Raw genomic sequence first — 12085 nt, forward strand, 5'->3', positions numbered from 1 at the left:
CCCTTTTCTATCAGCTTCCACAATGATCCTGTTTTTGGACAACTGCTCTTGAATGAGAATGACTTTCTCTACACCTTTAACAATGAAGTAGCCACCTATAAGCAGAAAAGAAAGGATGTACTTCCTCCTTCAAAATTTTATGAACATGTAATTTTGTTTTCTAAATTATTTCTAAGTGATTTCTTATTTAAAGAAAATTACATACGAGGAAAAAACATGGGAACTATTATTCACCTTTCACCCAAGTGAGCCATCTTCTAAGTGAGTGATAAAGAAATTTCATTAGAATTGGTAGGAATCTCACCTTTGAGATTTACCTGGGAAATATCCATATCGCCTGAAGTGCTACATTTTGTGACTGCTTCAAAGCCCATTACAATTCAACCAACTACAAAACATTAGTCTGTCTGCACCTTCTGGCCCCTGACAGACATTAAAACAATGATGCAATTGGGAATGGAGCAATTTTACTTCCTATCTAAAACATCACACTTCCTACCTGCCATACCACAAATGGATGGCAGATGGCACAAGGTTTAGGACAGGGCATAAAATTCCTTGGATCCCAATCAGGCTACTGTGGTTCTGCTCCTATCTTAAGTCTGCATATCAGGTAGGGGGTGGCTCCGTCCTGGACTCAGGGCTGCCGACAGCCCCTCCAGCAGATTCAAGACCACAGGCAGCCCTGAGGCCTGTTCAAGACCGTGGGCGATCTGGGGCCAAGTCTAACAATCAGCTGACTGTCAGACCCAGTTGCAGGGCCAGTTTGAGACCCCACGTTATCCAGGACCAGGTCCAACCACCAGCAGACCTTAAACCGGTCCTGGGACAGCCCCAGGATCACCCAGCTGCATGTACTGTTTTTAGACATCCTGAGGCATCTAAAAATGATGCAGTTAGCCTGGCTCCCTGCAACCTGACATTTTAAAATTCTCTGCAAGGGCTCAGGGCAAGACAGGAAAGACTGCTGGGCTCAAGGGTTCCCAGGTTCCCAGTAGAGAGAGACCCTTGGCTTCCCCAGCAACCCAAATACGCACTGGGGCCAGGACTGTCCCAGTCCATGTGCCGACCCCCATCCTAATGTCAATGCTGACAACCAAGTGATTGTCAGTTTGGCAGACAGGCGGCTGGTGAGCAGTGCACCCTGGGATGCTAGAGGACCCAGCAAAGACCTATCACCCAGTGTGTGGCATGCCACATGTTTGAAATGAAACTTGATAGAAACCAGCTATAAAATAGTTCCACATTTTTCAGGCAACATCTTAGTGGCAGGTTGACCATTTTTAATGTGTGATAATTACTTAATAAGAGAAGCATACCATTTATTGTGCAATTAACCAGTTAATTGCACAATAAATGTAATGTGCATCGGGGGGCTTTAGGCACAGTACCACAGGACGCCAATAGAGAACTCAAAGGCAGATAGAATCATAGAAACAATGAGTGGGAAGGGACCTAGACAGATCATTGAGTCCGACCCCCTGCCATGGGCAGGAAGGAGCACTGGGGGTGGCAGGGGTCATAAGACCCAAGTCAGATGCCTATCCAGTCTCCTCTTGAAGATCTCCAGGGAAGATGAGAGCACCACCTCTCTGGGCAGCCTATTCCAGGCTCTGGCCACCCTTACAGTGAAAAGATAGGAAACCATTACTAAAAATATAATTAAATCAAAATGGTATTACTAAATTGTTGGCATTGCAAACTAAGCTGAAGATATCATTTGCTAAAGGAACGTATGATTAAAACATCTTGATTAAAAAGAACTGATCAGTTGAGATGCTTGGTCCTTCACCATAGTGGGCTCATGTTAAGACACAACTAGGCAAAGCAGTGCATCTACACATTCCCTTTCTCCAAGGCAAAGGGAAGTGGTTAGGATATCGACAAATGTACTTTTGGAACAGTTTTAAAGAAGGGGGGCTGCTGATTCAGAATTTAACAGCAGCTGTGCTCTCTCAGTTGCACAAGCTGGAACCAACATAAATGTAGCAAAATTACTTGAACTTGAACCCTGGAGGAAGCAGAGTTAAAGCTAGAGCTTCTTTGCTACATTTATATCATTCCCAGCTTACGCACACACAAATGTTTGAATGTCACAGCAGCTGCACAGTCCAGACAGCACACCCTATGAAACTGCTCCAAATGTACAATTTGTCTATATCCACATCTCCTTGTGGTGGGGGAAAATCAGACTACATACAAATGGATGGGATATTTATTAGGCCTGTGCGAATTGGGAAGTATTCAGATTCAGCTGGTTCGGAGGGCAATGATTCAATTCAGAGATTCAGGTCACTGTCCCAAATCGATTTGGCCAAATTGGCTTCAAAAATTCGGTGCTGATTTGGAGAGATTTAGTGATTTGGCCATAGACTATAATGGGGAATCACTGAAATACCTATAACTTTGTCATTTTTTGGCATATTTGGATGAAAACAGCAGGGATGGTAGGCCCTTCTGAGGGCATGAGGTCTGCCAAGTTTCAAGGAGATAGGTACAGGGGTTTCTGTGACAGAGCACCTCAAGGTTCTGAAAGCAAAACTTGCGTTGTGTGTGTGTTAAGGGGTATAGGTTGTAGCCGTGTTGGTCTAAGGACATAGGCAGACAAGGTGCTTAGGATCAATCTGATATCTTTAATTAGACCAGCTAACTAGCTGGAGAAACATATCTTAGCAAGCTTTCAGGTTTAAAAACCTTTTGCCAGGCTGAGGAAGCATCTGCAGTTGGTGTGTGCGCTCTTCCTGGATGGAATGAATAGTAAAGAAGCCAGAGGCTGGTATGCATGCAAGAAAACAAGTCAGTGAAAATGTAAATCGAGGGTCAGGGGGTGAGAAACAGGCTGGGAGGAGGGGGGGCAAATGGGATGTAGCAGGTAAAAGTGGAGAGGTACCTGGGGAGTCAGATGTTAGGCAGGGGATACTATGTCATAAATCCAATGTCTATACTGCGTTCATGAGCTTTGGCACGTAGGAGGTGAGTGAAGTGAAGTATGTGGTTTCTATGTCCCTCCCACAGAGCACTGCGATTGGAAGGGAACTCAGAGAAAGATCACAGTCACTGGCCAGCTACAGATGTCAGTCTTTCCCCCCCTGTTCTCCCTTCCTCTTTTCAGTTTCTGTTTTCCCACAAGACTGCCTTTCAAAATCGCCGAACCGATTCGGATGCTTCAAATCGATTTGGAGGTTTTTATGGGACTCCCAATTCGATTCAGATTAGATGATTTGGCCTCCGAAATCGGGCTGAATCTTCTCCGAATCGAATTGGTGACCAAAGCTTTGCACACCCCTAATAATTATCCTATTAAACCCTATTTTTATAATACGCCTCTGAAAGAGCAGAACAAATGCATACCACCTGCGCAACACTGGAAAAAATAAAATAGTCACAGAAATATTAAAGGGGATGGGGAAAAAAAAAAAACAATGGAAGATAGTACCTGGATCTAAAGGGCACTCATTAAGTTTGGCAAACTCTGCTGGTGTTTTCCCAGTAAGAACACAATTGGAACTGCGAAGCATTATGGGCATTCTGAAAGAAAAAAACAAAAACAAAAACCAAAACCCAGTTACTTTTGTACTTTGAGCAAGAAAGGAATGACAATGTGAATAATAAAGGATCTTACAATTCAAACAAAAAAAAAAAAAGTGTGGCAACTGAACTGAAGTGTTGTATACTAAGAACTATGTTCTTTAAATGTTCACATCAGGGCAAGCAAAAGCAAGGAAAGCAAATTAAAAAACTTTTAATCCCATATTATAATCCCATAAAACTCTATGTAACATTAAAATTCTGCAGAAGTGCATAAGAAAAAAATTAGGCTCTGTGATGTGATCAAAGGTATGGTTGCAGCACGTGCCAACATAGTCAAACTAGTGTTTATCTAAATTAGCTATGGTAGCAACAACAGGGAAGATGCAATGGCAGGCAAGTCGAAATACCCCAGGTCTCAAACGAGCTTAGCGAGGCTCCGCTGAAGCCCATTTCACTGCAGCTTTACTGTTATTGGCACCCAGGGCTCACTGTATTAGTTTAATCAAGACACACCTTCCTCTGCTGCAAAGGTACCTCCTGACTACAGTCTAGATACAGCCTTGTTGCTATAACATACAGTCTAAAGAATATAAGACATTATGTAGCTTTTATTAAGCTATTTTACTTTCACTAGTTTAAGGCAAAGTGTTAAAGCTAGGTTTTATTTTTTAGGTTAATGAGCTACCTAGGACCCTTCTTGTGAAGCCAGGCATGTGCTTGTTCAAGAGCTAAATCTTCAGGTGATGAAAAGTGCTTCTGGTTTTCTCTGATTAAAATATGCAAATTCTCTGACTAAAACCCCAAAATCTGTGACTAAAATGAAAGGACACACACACCCACCAGTTGAACACATTTTTTATTGAAATATTTACAGTTTTAAAGGAATTTGGAAGCCTACCAGTGCCTCAATCATTACAATAAAATACATTCTAAATACCTATATATTTTGGCATTTGATTTTGGGTTTTGCATAATGGAAAAATCAAAGCTCCTGCTGAAACCACTCTCTACACCCCAGGGAAACATGTGCAGAAAAATTCAAAGTTATGCAAAATTATTATTATTTTTACAAATTAAACTAAATATAACACTAGCTATCTGAAACTTCTTTAGAAATATATGAAGGTACTTGGTATGGTTGGAGGGTGGGTGTCAGGGGGGGGTTGTGACTAGGTGTGGGGCTTGGAGGGGTGTAGGGAGGTTATGCAGTGCGTGTGTGCACTGGGTTTGTGCGGGGGTTGTGAAGGGACGGGAGCTGTGGTGGGTGGGGTGTGTTGGTATGGGACTATGTGGCGCTTGTGGTGCACAGCCCCCACCACTGGTAACTCAGCAGCAGCAGGCCCTCAGGGTGCTCATGACTGCAACAGGCGGAGCCCCCTGAGGTGCGCGCCTCTGGTCAAGTCCCAGGACCCACTGGTACACTACTTCACACCAGACCAGGCTGGCTCCATGCCAGCATGTGCTGACTGCAGCACCGCAGGCAGGACCCACACAACACTGGGCCAGGAAGGCTCTGTGCCTCCATGGGCAGCTTCCTGCTGGAGTGCTGGAAGCCCCACATGGAGGCAAAGAGCCCACCCAGCCTGATGGTGCATGGCTCCCAGTCCATGCAACATCGGGCCAGACCAGCTGGCTCCATACCTCCACGTGGGGCTTTCAGCACTCCAGCAGGAAGATGCACATGGAGGCAAGCAGAAGCCCACCTGACAACAATGGTGCATGACTCTGTGCCTCTATGTGCAGCTGCCTGCCCGGCCTGATGTTGCGTGGCTCCTGGTCCATGCGCCATTGGGCCGGCATGGGCCTCCACGTGGAGCTTCCCATGGACGCCTCCCTGCCCCTTCCACCCCCACCCATACATCCCCGCCATGCCCCACTGACTCTTCCCACATCCCCCAACCCTCTCCCCAGCCCTGCCAGTGCCCCCCCAATCCCCAATCCACAGTCCCCAGTGCCCCTCCAGCAAGCCCCATTTACTTCAAAGGCTCCAAAAGGGAAAGTGAGCCTAAGCCAAGCCCTGGCTGATAGTCTCAGGCCACACTCCTTCCCCCTCATGACAGGGCTCAGGGTTTGCTGCCCTTTTTGCAAGAAGCTCTTGTGGGCTGAAACTCTGTCAGCCTGCAGACAGCTCTTTGCAAAAGTGAAAAATCCATGTTTCTCTGTTAAAATGAAAAATCCACATTTTTTCTGCTTTTCCACAGTAAATGGAAAACCTAGATCCCCTGGTGATGAAGTACCAATATTTTGTTAAGCTTTATCAGGCTTCCAAAATATTGTTCCAACCTTAAAATGGCTTTAAATTTTTTTCCCCATTGAGAACAATCTGAAAGTGTAGGGCAATTTACTTCAAAAAGAAAAAGAATTTGTATTCTGGATTGATAACAGACACTAAGAACGGGCCTAAAATATCCATTGCTCTTAATTTTGCCTGCAAACAAGACGAACAAATTCACTAGGAGTGAAATTGAAAATGATCTGCACGAGGCCTATGATTCAGCTCAATCCTCAAAATAGCACCTATATGAAACTTACATTGTGCATAAAGTTTATCCTGGCCCCTCATGGTGGGATGAATTTCATCATCACATATTTATTTAAAAGCAATACTAGACAACTATGGACTTAAACAGGTTGCATTCAAACAACACTAATGATGATTTTAAAAAAAATCAGGCTAATCTTTTGCTAAATAAAACTATTTCCTTCAAAGCTTTCCAGTTTTGTGGACTCCTGTTATACATTTAAATCTAAAAATTAAAAATGGTGAAACCAGTTGTATGCAAGTTTCAGATTTAATAGGAAGGAAGAATTGCCATTTTTCTCACAGCAGTGCATGTACACAGACATCCTAATTACTCCAGCTGTGTCCCTTGGGACAGTGTGTTCATTTACTTGCTAGAGATAAGTAGCTTCATATGCTAATCATTATCCTAGATCATGAACGTGATCAGCCCAGGTTCCTTGGTTACTAATTCAGGGGCCATAATCATTTAGTAGAGAGGGATTTAAATGGAGCTTGCAAATGCACTGATCAAAACCCTAGGAGAACAGCCCTAACTCAAGCAGAAACCATTAATTTTTCTATGACAGAAAATAAATAATTTTCAAGCTACTATGCAACAACAGTATAGCAAACAATCCCCTTATTTGAGGAAAAGGGGTCAGAGTGAGTTTTCCAAATAGCTTAAGAAAATAGAAAGGGGTGATGAGCCAGTGCACATTATAAGCATACCTGGAAATATAAGGAGAGTCTGGAATGCAATAAGACATTGATTTTTTTTTTCCCCTTGGCTGCTCAAATGAGAAATAATTCTCTTTTATACAAAAATCAGAAGCTGCTATCTCCCTTTCCAGACCGAAAGGCACACACACCATCTGATCCTGCTGAAGTGGACAGGACCAAAAAAAGTGTTGATGTGTTTTTTCTGTTCCTAGCAGAGCTACAAGTCAAACATGGAAGAACAATGATACACGTTCACTTGGGAAAGCAAATTATTTTAAAGGAAAGATTAAGAAAACATGTTCCTAATTAGATGTTCTCAGATTTTAACACAGTTAAAATTTCAGAGTTTTAAAAAAGTGTATTGTTAAATGAATTTCAGTGAATCTAGAACTGCGAAACAGAATTGATGCATTTCATGAGACTCTCTCTCTACATCTTTTTGCCACTCTGTATATATAAAATGTTCAAGATGCCTTTTACATTTTAAAAAGTAGTTTTTAAAATAGTACTTCTACCCAAGTAAACTAAGCTGCATGTTTACAGTTGAGGTCCCTCCCTTCATTCAAGTATGAAACTTCTGTCTCTTGTGCTTTGAGTTTTAAAATGTACACACACAAGATCACTGAAGACTCTCTCAAATCACCTAAAATGCATTCTTGGCACTTCAGTGCTCTCTGCGGATGATTTTCTTTTTTTTCTTGCAGTGACCGTCTAACTTGGCAGAAGGCGGCACAGCATGCTTAGCTGCTGGTTTTAACATTCAGATATTCTTCATAAGCTCTATGGAATAGTTTGCTCTGTTAGTTCCTTAATAAATCCTCTTTCTGTTGTTTAAAATAGCAGAAAAATCTGTGGGCAGGAGAGGAGGCAATTTTTTTTATGACAACTTAAATTTTTATTTAACTATATTAAATAATGCAGGTCACAAATTCTCTCTATCTTGGGCAACAATGTAAAAGTATCTTGAGAAATAATAGATACAAAAGTTTTAATGAAAATGTCTTTTTATTTTGGACACTTATTTTAAAAGAATAAGTCACAATATGGAGTTATTCCAAACATTTATTTCTACCCAGAAATTCTTTCACTTTGAAAGTCATGCGTGAGACTCTAGTATCCTTTTATTTTGAATATTTCCTCTTTCTAGCTAAAGATCAATCTACTTTGAAGAAAGACCTGAATTAAAGCTTCAAAAAGCCTTGACCAAAAACAAAACAAAACAAACCTTACAAAAATCCCAACACAAAATATCCTCTGCTGTTATTCTATAAGTTCTACTTACAAGCTTACTTAGTTTTTTTTATCTACCTTTAAAGAGGAAGCAAGAATTATGGTAAGTTTTCCACTAAACAGAACTAACAGCAAACAAAAATTAATGCTAGCACCTCAAGAATCAGCATCTTACCTGCCAATGGGTAATGCATTGCGAATAATCCTCTGACTGCCTCTTGTGTATTCAATGTCCACTGTTATTGGGGCAGAGTAGGTCATATCTCTCAGGCGACACTTAAAAGATGAAGAGCCGTATAATTAGATGCGTCTTACCCTTACTTGCAAATGGAGATTCTGCAATCAATTCCACATTCAAAATGCAGGGTTTTGGCTCTTCTCTATACAAAATATTTTGACTTCAAAGATCACCCTGCCATAGAGGTCTCTGCCACAGCTACTGCACTGGCCTTACCATGAGGGTTTCTCAGTTCTTTAGATCTCCATATGCAAGTTCCTTAGATCAATCAGTCTGGCATTAGGAAATACGCAAATGCCTATAGAATTTACTTGCATTCATAGACAACTTCAAAACTTCAAATGGCATCTTTCTAGCAACAGGTTACTTAACTCTGAGTCTCAAAGGCACCAGGCCTTGCAATGGACCCAGATGTCAACTATGTCCCTGCATCAACACAGACCACATCACACTGGACCAAACAACACAGATTGTTACATCTGAGGTTCATTCATGTGCCCATTTACCAATGTCATATATGCCATCACCTGCTCACAGTGCTCCTCCGCTGTTTCCATTGGAAAGACACGGTGATCCTTACATGACAGAACGAATGGACACTTATCTGACATCAAGTCTAGAAGTACATAAAAACCTGTGGCAAAACACTTCAACATCTCTGTACATTCCCCTTCTGACCTCAAAATAGCTGTTCTTAAACAATGGAATTTTAAAAATGGGCCTGAACAGGAAGTTATGGAACAAGAAATCATCCACAGAATGAATTGTGTTAAGTATGGTCTCTGAGACTACATATTCTTATCCCATTATCTGGATTAGCTTTAATGTCTCTATGGGTTTATTGCTTTGCTGCTCTCTCCAACCCCCTCTCCCTCTGTTAGCAATGCCCTTCCCTGAGTTTCACATTTACTTTTGTTTGATAGCCTGCTCTCTGCATGTCTTTCATAGCATTATAAAGTGAGCTGCTACTCGCAAAAGCTTATGCATCTACGATTCAGTTAGTCTATAAAGGTGTGTCTCTACCCCACCTTCAAAGTTACTGATTAAAAGGTAATTTATAACTTCAATCCTCAGCATGTTCTTTTAACTGAGGAAAGTGATTCTTAGGATATTTGGGTATTAGGTAAGAAGATTTAAAGATTTACAAAGATATAATAAATATACTGGATGGAAGACAGGTTTATGGTGAAAGAAAGATAGTCCTGCAGGTTGAAGACATGACCATATATGAAACATGCCTGAAGGGTTGTTACATATTACAGCTCTCTTTTGCCCCCATTCTCTCAAAACAAGTTCATCCACACCTGCAGTTCAAGGTGTGATTAGTGGAAGGTTTCTTGGCTCACCTTCAGTTCTAACTCAATCTAGCAGTTGGGAAACTACTGAAAGCAAACTAAATTTCCTAATGCTCTGTGTGAACAGTTAGGGTACTTGCTATAAAATTATCATCCTAATTTGTAAATGCATGGAGGTAAGAAATATTTCTAATAATTATTCCATGCTATGAAAGAAGTTTTTTCATCCTTACTTTATCACATTTAGAATCAAGTGAACACAGGCCTTACAGAGTAAGCCAACTCCGTGTTCTGATGCTAGTATGTGAGAGACATTTTTAAAAATGGGTGCTTAAAATTAGGCTCCAAAATTCATAGGTAGACACCTAGTAAGTGGCCTCTTCTGCCAGGATGAGGAAGGCCCAGAAATTCTCAGAATCTGTTGAAGATGCTGGACACTCAAATCTGACCATGTCAGGTCCCATACAGTAGGCTTTTTAAAAGGAAGTTGGAGGCTAATGGCACAAGTCCTGCTGTAATTTAATGGAGTCACTGAGATATTTTCAAAAACTCCTACCTTACATGGAGACACAGCAAGTTGGATTTTTGAAATATTAGTCTTCATATTTTACAACGTTTTAAAGAAGTATAGCTTTAGGTGAACAATATGTACCTCTGAAGTTATACACACAGTCTTCCTGCTCCCCCCCCACCCCCAGTCAGGAAATTCAAGGGGGTCAAATACTATCTTTGAATATGTGCAGCACTTTGCATGCCTGTATACAATGCTAAGTTACTATGACATAATATATACAGTCATTGTGGTTAAGTGAGAAAAGATGCAAAAACCAGAAGTTTTACTATTAAGTCTTGTGTTCATGAATTCTCAACCACAAGTTTCTCACATAATTCCAAACCAAAAAATACCAAGTATTTTTGTACTCTAGGATCTCTTATATGAAATCCCTGAAATCTATTAATTTACATTAAATAGGGAGGAAAGGTGGGGGTGTGGCACTCTACCTCAAAGAGCAATACTCATCCTCAGCAAACAGCACTGGGTAAGAGGAGGGGCAGACTAAAGTGCTCCGAGTCAAAAAACAAGGGGGCGAGGGGGAAAGGGACTTAACAGTGGGGTTTTACTACAGGCTACCCAACCAGGGGGAAGAGCTGGACTGGGAATTCTCAGGTCAGCTCGCGGAGGCAGTTAAGTCAAGGGACGCAGTCATCATGGGTGATCTAAACTATCTGTACGTCTGCTGGGAAGAGCAGTCAGCCACATCTGACCACTCACGTAGGTTCCTAGCCGAGTTACAGGACCTCCCTCAACTCAGGAGGTACACAGTCCCACCAGGGGAAATGCCTTGCTGGACCTGGTCCTGGCCACGGGAGATGACCTGCTGAGTGGACTGTGGGTTCTCGACCACCTGGGCAACAGTGATCATCACCCACTGGAATTCACTATCCAGCGTAGGGTGTCAAAGGCCTGCAGCAAGGCAACAGCCCTAGACTTCAGGAGGGTGGATTTCAATGAGGTAAGACGACTAGTCGGGGAGGCACTAAGGTCCCGCAGGGGAGGGGGAGTTGGGAGGCCAGGAAGAGTGGTGGTTCCTTAAGGAGACGATCCTCCAAGACCAAAGGGCGACAATCCCAACACAGATCAAAGTGGACAAGAGTGCTCAAAAGCCCCCATGGCTCACCAAAAGCATCCAGGAATGTCTGAAAGCTCAAAAGGAGGCGTACACCCAATGGAAGGGAGGGGCCATCAGCAAGGGGGACCATACCTCCATTGCTCAAGACTATAGGGGGGCTGTTAGGAAGGCTAAGGCAGAGATGGAACTGGGACTAGCAACCCAGATCAAGGATAACAAGAAGTCCTTTTTTAAATACACAGGGGGTAAAAAGAAGGTACCAGGCAATGTAGGGCCTCTGCAGGACACGCTAAGAAATCTGGTGGTTACACCAGACGACAAAGCTAACCTCTTTAACAATTCTTTTGCCTCCATTTTTTTTGAACAGGAACCAGGGCATCCCCCCCCACCGGGATCCCTGACGGGCCCAGAAGAGGCACTGCCAGGCCCAGGGTCAGCAAGGACCTAGTTAGGGAACTTCTGGTGGGTCTAGACATGTTCAAATCAGCAGGTCCTGACAATCTCCACCCCAGAGTGCTGACGGCATTAGCAGAGGTCATTGTGGGACCCCTGGCACAGCTTTATGAGCACTCATGGTGCCCTGGTGAGGTGCCAGAGGACTAGAAAAGGGCCAATGTGGTCCCCATTTTCAAAAAAAGGGAGGAAGGAGGACTCGGGAAACTACAGGCCTGTTAGTCTTACCTCGGTCCTAGGGAAGCTTTTTGAGAAAGTTATCCAGGAGCACATCTGCGAGGGACCTGCAGGGGGGATCACGCTTAGGGGCAATCAACATGGATTCATTGGAGGCAGGTCCTGTAAGACCAACCTGGTGGCCTTCTATGACCAAGTCACAAAATCCTTGGATGCAGGTGTCGCAGTGGACATAGTCTTCCTGGACTTTAGGAAGACCTTCGACACTGTCTCTCACCTCATTCTCATTAAGAAATTAGGCGACTGT

General features: G+C 42.7%; 1 protein-coding gene across 1 annotated transcript in view; it reads right to left on the bottom strand.

Annotated features, from left to right (window-relative positions):
- The window catches only part of POLR3B (RNA polymerase III subunit B), a 180542-nt gene that overhangs the window by 137536 nt on the left and 30921 nt on the right, over positions 1-12085 (bottom strand). The window contains exons 6-7 of the mRNA XM_019515336.1: positions 8160-8260; positions 3437-3528 (exon numbers count right to left, since the gene is read on the bottom strand). Of these exons, the coding sequence (XP_019370881.1) occupies positions 3437-3528; positions 8160-8260 (193 nt within the window). The remainder of the gene's footprint in view (positions 1-3436; positions 3529-8159; positions 8261-12085) is intronic.

This window comes from Gavialis gangeticus, unplaced genomic scaffold, assembly GCF_001723915.1.
Source record: "Gavialis gangeticus isolate Ggan-Ray unplaced genomic scaffold, GavGan_comp1, whole genome shotgun sequence".
NCBI lineage: Eukaryota > Metazoa > Chordata > Crocodylia > Gavialidae > Gavialis > Gavialis gangeticus.